This window comes from Oryza brachyantha, chromosome 12 (assembly GCF_000231095.2).
Source record: "Oryza brachyantha chromosome 12, ObraRS2, whole genome shotgun sequence".
NCBI classification, from domain to species: Eukaryota; Viridiplantae; Streptophyta; class Magnoliopsida; order Poales; family Poaceae; genus Oryza; species Oryza brachyantha.
Window position 1 is genome coordinate 10,336,858 of NC_023174.2, and position 15,044 is coordinate 10,351,901.

Here is a 15,044-nt window from a genome sequence, read left to right on the forward strand (position 1 = left end):
ATCTATTTTCTATATATATACACACTACTCTAAATATCTCTAGCGGTGGTGGGTGGTGGCACTGAATCTGTCACTCCATTGCTTTCTATCATTTTTTTTCACAAATTAGTCCTGCTTTTTTCCTGATATTATAGAAAAATCTGAATTTTGTTCAAACAAGTTATACTAGCATAGTTGATAAAAAATCTATGACATTTTGAAATATTATACTATTTTAAATATCTCTAGTGGCAATGGATGATGTCAGTGAATCTGTCACCCCATTGTTTTCTATAATTTTTTTCACAAATTAGCCCTTGTTTTTCCTGATATTATAGAATAATTTGAATTTAGTTCAAATAGTTATATTAGTATAGTTGGTAAAAATTCTATGATATTTTGAAATATATTTTCATAGAAAAGCATGAATATTTTGCTAGTCATCTGGAAAATGCTTACCTGACCTGCCCGAACCTGAATACATTTGTCATCTCCAGTTCACTTACCTCCTGTGTTGGCCTGCCTATTTGGTGCTAGCCTTCAGAGTTCAGACTCCGAAGTCCAGAGTTGAGTTTCTACGTGCATTTCTTCTTCAGCTTTGACAGCACTTCACGCATTGCAGGTAGATCACACCAGATCACACACCTTCTCTCCTTGGCCACATACCAGCAGGAATGAACTGAACTGAACAAGAACAGTGGGTGAGTCAGCACAGCAAGTGCTCACCACAACTTCAGAGATCTGAGAAGTCTCTGAAAACCCAATTTGCCAGCAGCAGCAGCACTTGGTCCAGAAGCCATGCAAAAACAAGCAATTCCCAACCAACCATGCAAAGGCAGAGCCACAAAAGATGCATGGAAAAGGGCCATTGGGAGTGATATGAAAAGATTATTCCATCTGCCTTTGCGTGATATATCCGGGTATATTACTTCCATTATCTTGAAAGAAAAATATGGTCTCCAAGTCACATGCTGGGAGGGCAGATATGGATGAACAGCATCTGAAAACAGCAGCCAAGGAAATAAAATTAACTGCCACGTCATCAGCCAAGAGGAGAATTTGGCGGGAAGGCAGGGATCAGAGCAAAGCACCAGGATCCATTCCAAGGCAGGAATATCTGCAGGGGCAAAAAGAATAAGGGGGTGGTGGTAGCCAATGGTATGTTTGTAAAACAAAACATAATTTGTGAATAAAATATTATATATATATATATTCTTAGCGATCTAAAAGTCAAGACTGTAAAAAAACTTCAGTGAAAAACCTCGAAAACATCTTCAAATTTAAGATAAAAAATTCAAATCTTGACTTTGTAAGCACAAATATAAGGGAAAAGATAAGGTATAAAAATGCCATCTACACATAGAGGATGTTCATTTGAAATTTCAGGCTTAATATTTCAAAAAGAAGCACAAAAATATATGTTTGGGGAATTTGTAATTAATTGGCATCAGTTTGCACTAATAAGCCTAAAAATTTATCATGTGCTACCTTCCAGCTGATTAACATCTACTGTTGCATGTACAGTAGTTTTCTTGTCATGACATAATTGTTCTATTTGCATGATAAGACCACCACGTGATTCTCGCCCAAGAACTACAAAAGTTAAAATATAAAAAAACATCGTACATGTGTGCAAGACATTATCTTAAAAAAATTGTGTGCAAGAAGGGCAGGCCCTTTTTATTTTGTGGTTAGAGAAAAGTAGCTCAATCTTTTCGCTTCTGCTTATATTTATAAACCAAAATTTAAATTTTCAATGACGATTGTAAGTCTTTTTTTTATTATAGTTTATTTTTTAACATTTGTTTTTAGCTTACTATGAACGTATATATATAAAAGTTTTATTTATAAATTATTTTTTATTTAAAAGTAAGTCGTTCGATCATCCAAAGGGCAAATTAAAGAAGTAATAGTCTATCTTGTTGACTCATCCTCCAACAACCAATCGATTCTGATTTCAGACGAGCCACGACACAGTTCAATATAGACCATCATGACACAAGCACATTAATCAAACAAGCAACTGTATAGCAATAACACCACCATATTTCTGTTTATATTTATAAATTGAAACTAAAATTTTTAACTTTAAATTTAGGATTGATTTTTGAAATTTTTTACTGAGATTTATTTTTCAGACTTAACATTTAGATTGATAAAAATTTATATATAAAGTTTTATTTATAAATTATTTTTCATTTACAAATATATACCGCATGACGTTTCGACAAACAATCACCCCTTAAAGGAAAAGAGAACCTCAAATTCCACCATCTTTTACTCGCAGCCGACACAATTCAACTAGAAAACACGATGAACCAAACACGATTAAGCAGCATACGCAGCGGTGTACGAATCAGGTGGGTAAGCCGGGTGCACCCAACGAACTCATCCCCATGTTCTCTCTTGCCTTTCTTCCCCGCAACCACAACAAGATTCGTAGCTCCTCTCCTCTCCCTCTCTCACTCACACTCTCTCTATATATGCGTGTGTTTCTCTGCACTCCTCTCTCACCACAACAATTCAGAGCTATCCTGTCTCTCGTCCGTTGTCCACACAGCGCAAAGGTTCTCCCTCACCTACCCAAATCGACCAGAATTTGCTGCACACCTGTTCATGTTCTTGTTTGTTCATCTTGTTTCTTGAGTTCTTGCCGAGTTGGTTACATATTTTGTTCTCTGCTGTGAATCAGGCAGAGGAAGAGGAGGAGGAGATGGAAGGCTGCAACGACAAGTCATCAGCCTCTTCCATGGAGAAAGAGGTAGTTTTGCAGCTTTTGTTGTACTTTCTCTCAATTGTATGAGTCATGATCAAGAATGCCCAGAGCTGTACATGATCTATTGGTTTTTGACTGTCCAATATCGGTGATTAGGAGATCGATTAGCTATGCATTGAGTTTTTTTTTTAGCAATTTTATAGTCCCTGAGAAGATACCAAGATGTATCAAAATTTTAGTGTAAAATTTTACACTAAAATTTTGGTACCTCACAGTACCTACTAAGGACTGTAAAATTGCTCTTTTTTTGTTTTTGTTTTCTGCATAGGTTTTGGATGTTTTGGAGCTTGCACCTTGGATTGTTCCTTTTGAGTTTTTGAGATGTCTGCAAACAAATTTGAAACTCCCATGTGAGAATAGGGCACTTTTAGGCGGCTGTCTGTACAAGGGCAGTAGGGCCTCCAGTTCATTTCTCTCCATTGATGTGAGTGCTACTTTGTATTAGGCAAATGTGGTTCGTGGCTTCCCTTTTTTTTTTGTTGCATTTCTTGTTCTCTGTTATGTTTGTTGCAATAAAATGCAATGTAGATCGTTACAACTGAATACCTGAATATCTCAGGCACTTTAAAGTTCCTCAGATCCATGGTAACATTTGATTAGTTTTTTACTCCCCCCTCTCACTCACACACACACAAAAGAAAAGGATTTGGACGATTTAATATGAGAAAATGAAACTAACTTGCCATCTTAAAGCATAGCAAAACAGCATGAAATCACCTCAGTAAATCGATAAACACATGCCAAAAATGCAGTTCTTCCAGTTGTCCCCAACAGCTGCATAACAAAAACTGTCAGTCCATGTGACAGTAGGAGAGTGCTTTTGCTGACTATACACACGTCACCAACCACAACCATATCATTGTTGAACTTTCCACGGCCCATTAGACTGTAACAACCAAAAAAGAAAAAAAAAAGAAAAGAAGAGAATCTATAAAATTTACTATATTTTTTCTGGGGCCCTGAAGAAAAAGGCCAAGATTACCCACATATCTGTGTACCGTGTTGGGTGTTCATGATAAAATAGTCTTCTGGAATGCTTTTTACTCATCCTTTTTTCACTAGTGAGAAATAGTCTTCTGGAATCTTTCACCATCTTGCATGCATGGATATATTGCACAAGTAGTGCACTGCAACCCCTCAATCATGAAGATTTTTGGCTGAAAACAGGGTCTGGAATTCAGTCCTTGTCAAGGATGGCTTTTTTAAGGGGATCAACATCACTGCTGCATGGTTCACATGCTTGTGGTTCTCTCCCAAAAAGTGCTATGTTTTTGCATCCTGCAATTATAGATGATGTATGGTTGCATGAACTTTTGGGGAAAAAGGTGTAGGTTTTTAGGTGTAGATTTCATGAGTATGATTGTGTTGGTTACATAACTTTTGAGTCATTATCTTTTTGTGATGATTAATCGGTGTTGTAAAAGTTAGAGGATATATTAGAAACTCCTTTTTAGATGAATATTAGCAACTCTTAATTATATAGACTTATATGTCTTTGGATTGCAGACCTATGGTGAAAGCAAGTATGGAGGAATTGCACCCAAGAAGCCTCTGATTTCAAAGGTATGGGTCCTAATTTACCAAGGTTCACTTTGACCATTCATCAGTTCATCACAGTCATGTTTATTGGTATGAATTGGATGTAACATTAGTACTACCATTTTCTGAAACAAACGTTGGAACTATCAAAATGGGCATCCAGCAGCATGGAATTTTTTTGGAAGAATTGGCCAATGAATTCTCTTTTCCTTAAATTTGATTCTTTTCTTTCTTCCACAGGACCATGAGCGCGCCTACTTCGATTCCGCAGATTGGGTCCTAGGCAAGGTACACAATCCTTGCAATCCAGAAACAAATACACATGCCATGTACAAAAAGCTGTTCCTTTTTCTTCTTTTTTCCCCTGAAGATTGCTTTTCTGATGCTTTACTTCAGCAAGCTGAAAACGGCAGTGCAAGAGCAGCAATTGAGTCCTTGAAGCCAAAGCTAAAGGTCAGTACAGAGGGGAGACCAGTAGTGAACCAATTGAAATTGACTGCACTGCACTGCACTGCAAGTATTCATGCCAATCATTCCTAGTGTTTGCATTGTGGTGTAAGCAAATGTGTATATGCTCCTCTCTTTGCTTGCAGAGAACGCCTCATCACCAGCTTCCCCCTCGCAAACCGACCTGTGCATCTAGCTGATCACTTCTGCAAGAGGTAGTAGTAATCACACACATCTCTGCAACTTCTGAATCTCTTACCTGGTTATCTGAAAAAATCATATTCTCATCTGATCTGAACCATGCAGGTGAAGATGGAATGCTCCCTGGCCAATCACAGGGGATGGAAAATGGGAGTAGCAATTTAATTAGTCATATCTTAGGAAACAAAAGCCAGGATTGAACCCTGCAAATTGGAGTATTGATTCTTGGTGGAGCCTAAGCTTTGTCAGTATAGGCTAGACATATATATGATATATACTATTGCCATGGTTAAGTTAGATGTTGCTTGGTTGCAAGTGTTTTCTTCCAGCAACTCTGTATCCTCCAATCCATATTTGAATGTTTCAAACTTTTACAAGAAATTGCACAGAAGGCCCAATTTTGGGGCAAGGAAAATATGAATTATTTCACACATTATATGTGTGCATCAGTGCATGTCTATCAAAATGCAAGCCATTATTGAAAAAAAGAAATTCAAAATCCAAGCAAATTGAGCACAGAAGCTTATGCTCTATATTGGTCTGGGCCATGGAGAAAGAAGATAGATCTTGTTGGGCCATGGCCTGCAGACCTTAAAACTGGGTTCTAGCACATTTTTAAATTCAATTGGATTATCCTGGCTAGCAATCATGTACCCTTTTTTTGATAATGGATAAAAATCCAGCCTATATATTCACAAGTGGATATACAGATCCAAGCATCTTTTTTTTTCTGCGGGGAAACAGGAATATATTAAACAGTTCCAACTTCCTCCATCACTAAATGTGATATGAGGTTACAAGAGTTATCTCTCCAAAACATAGAACTATCCTGAGTTCTAGCATAATTTGCTAAATCATGGCTAATTCTATTCTGAGAACGAGTGATTTTGCGAATAACTATTTTCCTGTCTCCAGTCAGGAGGCGCCTGGCTTCCATGACTATAAAAGCTAGCTGTGAATGATCAGTATCCTTTGAATTCACCAATTGGATCACGCTTACACAATCTGTTTCCACCACCAGAGGAAGCATTGTCCATTGCCAAGCATTCAGATTCAAGCGCTCCTTTGCAAAAACTCAAAGCGTGGCAAGCAGAAAAATAGGAGAGCCCGCAGATTCACGCAGGATGATTCCTATCCCCGCCCGTCCATCTCGTTCAGCAAAAGAACCATCGATATTAAGTTTCATCCAACCCGGTTCCGGCTTATTCCAGCTAGGACTAACAGTTTTGGATATACCTTTTTGTAATTTCATAGTACCTTGATTGTCTGGGAAGTAACTGACCACTTGCTTCCCCTTTGTTGGTTGTACATTCGGCCACTGTTTAATGAGTAATAGATTGTCGACATATGCCGATAGGAATATGCACGAAGACATGATCGGGCAAGCTGCATTCCCATGAGTTAGTTCATTGCGGATATACCAGATTCGCCACATTAGCATCAAAATCATAATGCGCTGAATGTCAATACATTGCTGCAAATATAGGAGCAACCATTCAGAACCAACATTACCTGGTCTGACCCTTGGAAGGAAACTCCATTCATCCTCCATCGCAGCCCACAGCCCTCTAGCGTGATCACACATGCAGAGAGCATGGTAAGCATCTTCATCTACAATACCACACAAGGTGCATCGACTTTGCTGCAATAAACCTCTTCGCTTTTTGTTTGCATTGGTAGGCAGACTGTCTATGGCGATCTTCCAGGCAAAAATCCGGACCTTCTGAGGCACTTGGCTTTTCCAAATTAGATCCCATATCTTTCTATGCTCAGCAGTTGAAGAAGATGACAGGATACCCCCTGCATCTAACTCCCTGAGATGAACAGCAAGCCATTCTCCTCGGGATGCCAAGCTAGACAATCATCATCTCCCCGCTTCGAAACCTTTATTTGCAATATTTCTGCAGCATCGACAGGGTGGAATTGATCATTAATTTTTGCAACATCCCAGTTATAATCTGGTCCTATTAACTCTGCAACCCATTTTAGACGACATCGACCCCTCTTTCCAATCAAGCCTCTCGAGTGATCTCTTGGGATCCATGGGTCTCTCCAGATTCTAATGGATTTACCATTCCCTACTCGCCAGATTAGACCTTTTTTTAGCAGCTCAAGGCCATGAACTATGCCTGTCCAACCCGGTGAGCATTACCTGTAAATACCGTGTCACTCAAGCATCCATCTGGATAATACTTTGCTTTTAAAACCCGGGCACATAAGCTAGTTGGATAGGAAATCAGCCGCCAAGCCTGTCGAGCTAACAAAGCTTGATTAAAGAGACACATATCTCTGAAACTCGACCCTCCCCTTCCCTTCGGTAAGGTCAATTTTTCCCATGAAACCCAGTGAGTTCGCCGTAGACCTTTCTCAGAGCGCCACCAGTAATCTCTAACAATTTTCGTGAGATCATCACAAACACTTGCTGGTAGTTTAAACAGCCCCATAACATACACTGGTAGAGCTTGTGCCATAGCTTTTATTTTTATTTCCTTGCCCCCACTCGATAGGTGACTGTCACCCCACTCTGTTACAACTCTTGTAAGTTTATCTTGCAATTTCTGAAATTTTCCTTTCCTCTGGAGTTGGGAGCCCCAGATATTTTTCATCCAAACTAGACTTGGAGACTTGCAAAATTTGCTTGATGTCATCTTGCTGTGTCTGCAGGCAGGAAGTGCCAAACATGATAGATCACTTATTTGGGTTGATCATCTGGCCTGTACTCTTTGCATAATTTTCCAGCACTCTAGTAATAGTAACTGCTTGATCACGTTTGGCTTGGAAGAATAAAAGTGTGTCGTCAGCAAAAAAGCAAATGAGACACCCCTGGTGCACGCCGACAAACTTTAATTGGATTTAGATTCCCAGTTCGAACCTCCTCATTTAATAAGGGGTTGTTTAGATGAGGCTAAACTTTTTAGCCTTATATTATATCGGATGTTTGGACACTAATTTAAAGTATTAAACATAGACTAATAAAAAAACTAATTTCATAAATGAGAGCTAATCCGTGGAACGAATTTTTTGAGCCTAATTAATTCATAATTAGCAAATGTTTACGGTAGCATCACATAGGCTAATTATGGATTAATCAGGCTTATTAGATTCGTCTCGCGAATTAGTCTAAGATTATGAATTGATTTTATTAATAGTCTATGGTTACTATTTTTAATAAGTGTCCAAACATCCGATATGACTAGGGGCTAAAGTTTAGCCCATAGAAACAAACACCCTTTAAAACTGATAGTCCATCAGCTACAAATAAAAACAAGAATTGAGATAACGTACGGATCACCTTGCCTGAGACCACGTGTAGGAGCAAATGTACTTAATAGGGATCCAAGCATCTTAACACAGCTCCATTTCCACCCAGGCCAGAAGGCCTAAAACATGAGAGATGGACTGGGTACATATAGGCGTGAGAGGTGTTAGGAATTCGATAACCCTTTTCACTACCAAAAGACTTGCAAGTTCTTGTGAGGGAACCCTGTTGGTACCTTTTCTTGTGTAACGCAACGATCAAGTTGGAGTGAAGAGCGTCATGGCAGGCTGTGATCTGGAAATGGACAGCACAGCGGTATCACTTCACACGTATTTTGCACAGTGCATGCCTGCGATCACGCATCCCAGCTCTAGGCTAGTACACCAGGATCAGGAGCTTACCGGCCTCTCTGTTTCGTATCATAAGTCGTTTTACTTTTTTTTCTTACCAAGTTTATAAAAATATATATCAAAGCGTGTAAGTTCATAATATAAAAGAGAGAAGAGAAGCGAATAGGGTAGCACATAACTTTGCTCAAATGGGCATGAGTTCAAGATCAAGTGCAGAGTGGAGATTGTGTGCATCTGCGTGTATCCTGGTCTTCTTAAACCAGGAATGTATTCCCTATTTTAATCATTAATAAAATTCTCTCTTTATGCTCAAAAAATATTATAAAAATGTATTTAATGAAACTGATTTAATATTTAAATATTGTTAATTTTTTCTATGAACTTGTCAAACTTAAGAAAGTTTGACTAGGAAAAAAAGTCAAACAACTTATAATATGAAACGGAAGAAGTACATGGAAAAAGAAGGTATATGAGTAAATAAGTTTTTATTCTCTTGCTGTTATGGTTGAGCTGAGAGAGGTTGGTTACGTATTCAAGAGAACATTTTGACGGGAGCAATTTTGTCATTCTTGGAAAAATAACCGGAGGTAACACATTTTTTAGGGCACCAAATTTTAAGCATACATTTTAATATCTCAAGGTACTTTGTGGTAAAAATGCCTAACGCAGTGCGTGTGAAGCCAATATTTTTCCGGGTTCTGATCATGGTGTGCGAGTTGTATTTGACTATAAATGTGCATCATAACTCTCGGCCAGTCTAATAAATGAATATATGGTAGGGAAGAAAAATCATCAAAATGGATTGAAAACGCTGGCAGTGGTAATGATTTTTTTTTGCGGGGAGATATTCTCACTGATTTGTGTAAAACAGCAGCACAAAATGCAATGTAAGGATATGACAGGCCGGCTAAATTGAGTAACATCATTAATGTTATCGAGTACTAGAAAAAAATTTGTCAAGTAACACAAATTGAATTGAGAGGCTCCTTATACTCCCTCTAAACTTTTTTGTTTGATGTTGGCTAACTCAAAAATGAACTAACCAACTTCATACATTTGCATACGGAGGGATTACTATTTAGACTCGGACAATCGAATTGCCTGCTTAGTATATATGGGCACGCTTTCATGTTTACTGTATATCTTCTCTATTGAAATCTTCAGCATCATATGCTTACTAGGTATTCCCCCTATTTATTTTAATTTTTAATACATAACGTCATTAACCTTTTAACCATTCGTCTTATTAAAAAATATACATAATTATTATTTATTTTTTATGATTAGGTATATTACTAAATATATTTTAACTATATTCTATATTTTTACATATTTTATAAAATTTTTGGACAAAATGAATGTGAAACCGTGCCAAAAATCAACGTCCTTATATATTAAAATAGATGGTAGCAGAAGCTATAACTGAAACATGACTTGTTTTCTTTCATTCGTACCGAAAAGTACATAGGCTTGGAAGACAGCAGGAACTCGATGGTTGTGCCCCTAACTGGGCAAACAAAGGTCCAAGGAAATTCCCCATCCAAAGAGAAAGAAGCTACAAGTTTATCAACTCAAACCATGATCAGAACCCAGAAGAAGGACAAACAGAAGAAGATATGGAAACATGGAAAATATCATTAACACTGGTGTTCCATTCATTCATTGACAAGCAGAAGGTATCTCTAACTGAGGTCTAGTAGCTCGGTTATGGCATCAGTAAATAAAATATGGATACAAAGGAAAAGGTGCATGGAGACAGCAGCCAAAGATGCCTGGGGTGTTGATTTCTAATACTTTTAGAAAACAAGACATTGCCTAAAATATTACTCCCTCCGTCTCTAAATGTTTAACGTCGTTGACTTTTTTATACACGTTTGACCATCTATCTTATTCATTTTTTGGTAAAGTATATAAAGCTATTATATACACATAAAAGTATACTTAACAATAAATGAAATGATATAAAAATAATTAATAATTTTGAAATTTTTTAAATAAGACGAATGGTCAAACGTGCATAGAAAAATCAACGGCGTTAAATATTTATAGACAGAGGTAGTATCTGGAGTAAAAACACAGTCCTTAATTAGTGGATTGGACATATTCTTGTCAGTTTACAATGTTATTATTATAATTCGGGTTTTTCTGTTGATATGTAAAGAAATATTTAAAAGAACGATGATTCATGACGTGCTTATGTAATTTCGAGTCTATTGCCTTTTGACCATCGGGGTTGATTGTTCTTGTGCCATGCCCTGTAGATCTCAAACCTAGGCTGCTACGGGCTTCTGGCATTTTATAGCTTTCCTGGGATTTGTATCGTCTGCCATTAGTTAGTAATGGCAGACAGTGAACAGTGCCGTGCAATGGGATAAATATCAGCCATCCGATGCGAGATGAACGGCTCTAGATCGACCTCTACAGCCGCAAGCGACAGTAAAATAATCTTTTTTAATAAGAACAGTGAATTGCTACAGTTCTGTACAGTATATCTCTACAGTTCTCTGCTATTCTGCCTCACTGTATACCACTGTAGCCATCTACCATTGCTTACCACTGACAGAGGATGTGAATCCGCTTTCCTCGCATAGCATGGAGATCATCGTTACACGTTTTTTAAGAAAAAAAAGTAAAACAATATATTTGTAAATAAAAATAATTTATGCATAAATCTTCCATATATGTGTTATAGTGATTTAAAAAATATTAAAAAAATAAACTACGATAAAAACCCTAAATTTAACTTTAAAGTTGAAAAATTTAAATTTTATCTTATAAGTATAAGTGTAAACGAAAAGACGAGGGCGTAAGTCCTTTCCCTTCTGAAAGCAAAAAACAGAGACCATTTGAGAAAACTCCAGGTTTTATGGTCAAAGTTATGGAAAACAACACGAATCGTAGCATATCACCTATGTCATTCTGGTCTTAAGATATCATGAACGAGCACGAATTTACTTAAAATTTCCAGTTAATAAAGTACACGAAATTTCTAACTAATTTCTTAATACAGGTGGTTGGTTTGATTGTTTCCTATTTTAAGTATGCTAAATTTACTTGAGAATTTAGTAATGTGAGGTTCTATGGAGTAACATAAGTCTTAGACCATAAAAAACATAGGGAAAATATTTTCATAAGTACGTATGGTTTTCTGAAACTTCGATCATAAAACATGTGTTTTTTTAAAACAAAATTGCTAAAACCTTTGTAGCGGGCAATTCATACAACACTTTAGACCAACTTTTTGACTCGCTAGCATCCGATCAGATCGTGCAGTCGCTTGTTAGCATCGGCTGCTATACAATAGTTACAATGGTGGAAATTAAGGTCATATTTGTTTATACAATCAACTCATTTAAAAATGGTTGTAGAATTAAGGACAGACTTAGTTGTCCCAAGTCAATCGGTGGTTTGTCATGTGATCATCTAAAATTTTAAAAAACTCAATATTTGAATATACAAGGCCCGTTTGGTAGAGCTCTAAACTCCATATCTTAGATCCAAACTCCAACTCCAGTGAGAACTGCTCCTGTGGGAGCCGGAGAGCAGATCAAAACTATTTGACTAGCTTAGTCTGCTCCAGAACTCTTAAAAGAGAGAATACGAAGTAGATTGATAATAATAGCCTTGTGGATTATGTGTAGTCATGATTAAACCATGATTCAATTATGTTTCTTTTCATGTAATTAAATACTGATTATTTTTCTTTTGAACTTCAACAACACAACTATATGATTATAAAATACTATATGATAGTTAACACACAATATAAATATTTACTAATAATATATAGTAGCATGAGTGGCATATTTAAGTAATTACAATAAAATAATAAAGGGTAGTGGGTCTTTTGACATAGAGTGGAGCTGTGGAGCAGCAAAAACCCAGCTCCACCCTTGTAGCTCATTTTTCAGGAGCAGCTCCGTCAACTTCGCTCTAAAAAAATTAGAATATGTATCGTTTGGCACAACTCCAGCTCCAGTTAAATTAAAGTTGAGAACTGGAGGTATGCCAAACGTGCCTACAATATGGTCATGGGGGCGAGAAGCATCGATTGATCGGTGCCAAACATATATATATACAAACATGGAGTTATTCATATTAGGTGGACGATTTCAGGATGAGAAATATTTTATGCACACCGATTGATGTCAGTTCGATAATGCACGAAACACATGCAAACCCATGGGCCCATGAGTACTTCCATTACTGCTCGACAAATGATACAGCCCATATACATGCTACTTAAGTTGTAATTGATTTGAGAGGGAAGTCGGCACACGAGTTCAAGACGTATGGTCCTCTGGAACGAGAACGGTTATCTCTAACGAGTTTAAAACATCATCTCTATTAGACAACCCTCATCACTAAGTAAAAGTCAGTGATGTAAGAAAATATCTCAATCGAGCATCTGACCATCACAGATGACACATCTCAATCGGACCAACACAAAAGACCGTCACGGATGACCCTCCTCTCTAATAGGCCTAAACTATAGCCCGTTATGGATGACTCTCATCTCTAAGTCTAATGGGCTATAATCTAGGTTTGTCAGATATGAGAGTCATCTGTGACAGACGCTAACTTGGTGCCCAATTAAGATATGTAATGTTATCTCAACCGGGTCTAAACTACATCCTGTCATTGTTAGGTGTCATCCGTGACGGGTCTGAGTTTTATGCCCATCTAACATATGAGTTTTATGCCCATCTAACATATCTGTAAGAGACCATATCTTAATCGGACGATTTTTTACCTGTCACAGATAACACATCAGTGACGACTCATTAATTTCAGACATGTTAGAGACCGTTAAGGATGGAACTGGCCAAAATTGCGGTACGGTATGCCAATAAAAATGAACTTATGCGCAAATATTCTGCATCCATATATGTAAATATTTATATATTGTTCTTGTTTATAGAAACCACCTAGGAAAAGTATACATGCATTGTAGAAGAGCTTATCAACTCATACCATGATGACAATCTTACAGAGTTACTCCCTCCGTTTCGCAATATAAGACTTTCTAGCATTAACTAGATTCATCAATTAATGAATGTATATAATTTATATATATGTCTAGATTCATTAGCATCCATATGAATATAGATAAGGCTATAAAGTCTTACATTATGAAACAGATGTAGTACGTGCTTAACAAAAGGATAGAGAAACGATATATTTATATTGCGTCGATGATGGGGTTGATAATCCCTACCTTCTATTATAAACATAATGTCATTATCTTCTTTTCTCATGAAGCCGTGATATATCAAGGGTGTAAATTAAGTCACATCATCTCAATTATTTTTAGCCTTACGACGATACATCAAATTGCATCTCTTCACATCACCTTAATTATTTTTTAGCTTTTGAATGATTCATCAAGAGTGTAATAACATCTCTTTTCCAAAAAGACACCATATAACCTAACCATTTATAACCTATGGATAATTGATAAAAGCACAAAAGTATATAAACACATGAAAAAAGTATAGTAGGTAAGAATTTTTTAAAATTTATATCTACTATATTATCGTTCTTTTACAGCAACGTGCGGGGCATCCATCTGGTTCATTAAGACTTGATGGGGAGCAATAAAGAAACAGAGTCAGATAAAAAAAAAATGGTAGCCATGTCGTGGCATCGACAGCGTGATGACTTGCTATCCGTATTTCAACAGACGACAGTATTAACTTTTTTTTTACGTAGATGACCATTTTTTTATCTAAAAAAATTACATAATATAATTATATTATATTTTTATGATTGAAGTTATTACTAAATATATTTTAACTATAACTCACATTTATGTAAAAATGCACAAAATTTTTAAATAAGATAAAAAGTCAAAAGTGTGTTAAAGGTTAATCACATCGATATATCATCTATTAAAATATGGATTGAGTACAGAACGTGTACATGGAAACAGAGGTAAGTGCTGACGACTAAAGTTACAACATTTTTTTTAAAAAAAGAAGAATTTCGTGCCTTTCTGTTGATTTGGTAAGATTTTTGAAAGGATCGAGCAATGATCTCATTAAATATACTTATGTATTTTCATGTGTGATACCAATTGCATCCACCGATTTGTTGCCCTTTGGTTCTAAACGAGCCCTGATTATTGCACTCCTCGGTACTATGCAATTAATTTTTTCTTAAATTTAACTTTCACAAGTCGTAGAAAAAAAATGAAACTAAGGATACGCATATTCATAATTATTTTTGTATTTTTTCTGTAACTTATAGAAATTAAATTTAAACTTGTATGTTGGTTAAGTGAATAACTCATATTAAGCTATCTTGTTAATTTTTTTCATATTTTTTGATGACTATTTAGATAACATGCAAACAACGGTTGTACATATATCCTTATGTTAAAAAACTGATTTCCAATATATTAGCCTTTTCTTTTCACCAGAATAGATATTGTTCAACATATAGTACGCAGCCCCATAGCTGAGGTAGTCTCTGTACATATTGCAGTATTGGG

At 36.6% G+C, this 15,044-nt stretch overlaps 1 protein-coding gene across 2 annotated transcripts; it reads left to right on the top strand.

Annotated features, from left to right (window-relative positions):
* The first annotated feature begins 2,349 nt into the window (after window positions 1-2,349).
* LOC102710357 lies at window positions 2,350-5,355 on the top strand. Of its 2 annotated transcripts, none has more exons than XM_015842959.2 (7): window positions 2,350-2,546; window positions 2,672-2,740; window positions 4,262-4,318; window positions 4,535-4,582; window positions 4,691-4,811; window positions 4,888-4,956; window positions 5,048-5,355. In XM_015842959.2, exons 1-6 carry the CDS (start codon window positions 2,376-2,378, stop codon window positions 4,935-4,937), a joined length of 516 nt encoding a protein of 171 aa, XP_015698445.1. In that variant the 5' UTR covers window positions 2,350-2,375; the 3' UTR covers window positions 4,938-4,956; window positions 5,048-5,355. The 2 variants fall into 2 exon arrangements, with proteins under 2 accessions (XP_015698445.1, XP_006663988.3); XM_006663925.3 differs by having other exon boundaries at window positions 2,400-2,546; window positions 4,691-4,747.
* Window positions 5,356-15,044: the final 9,689 nt, after the last annotated feature.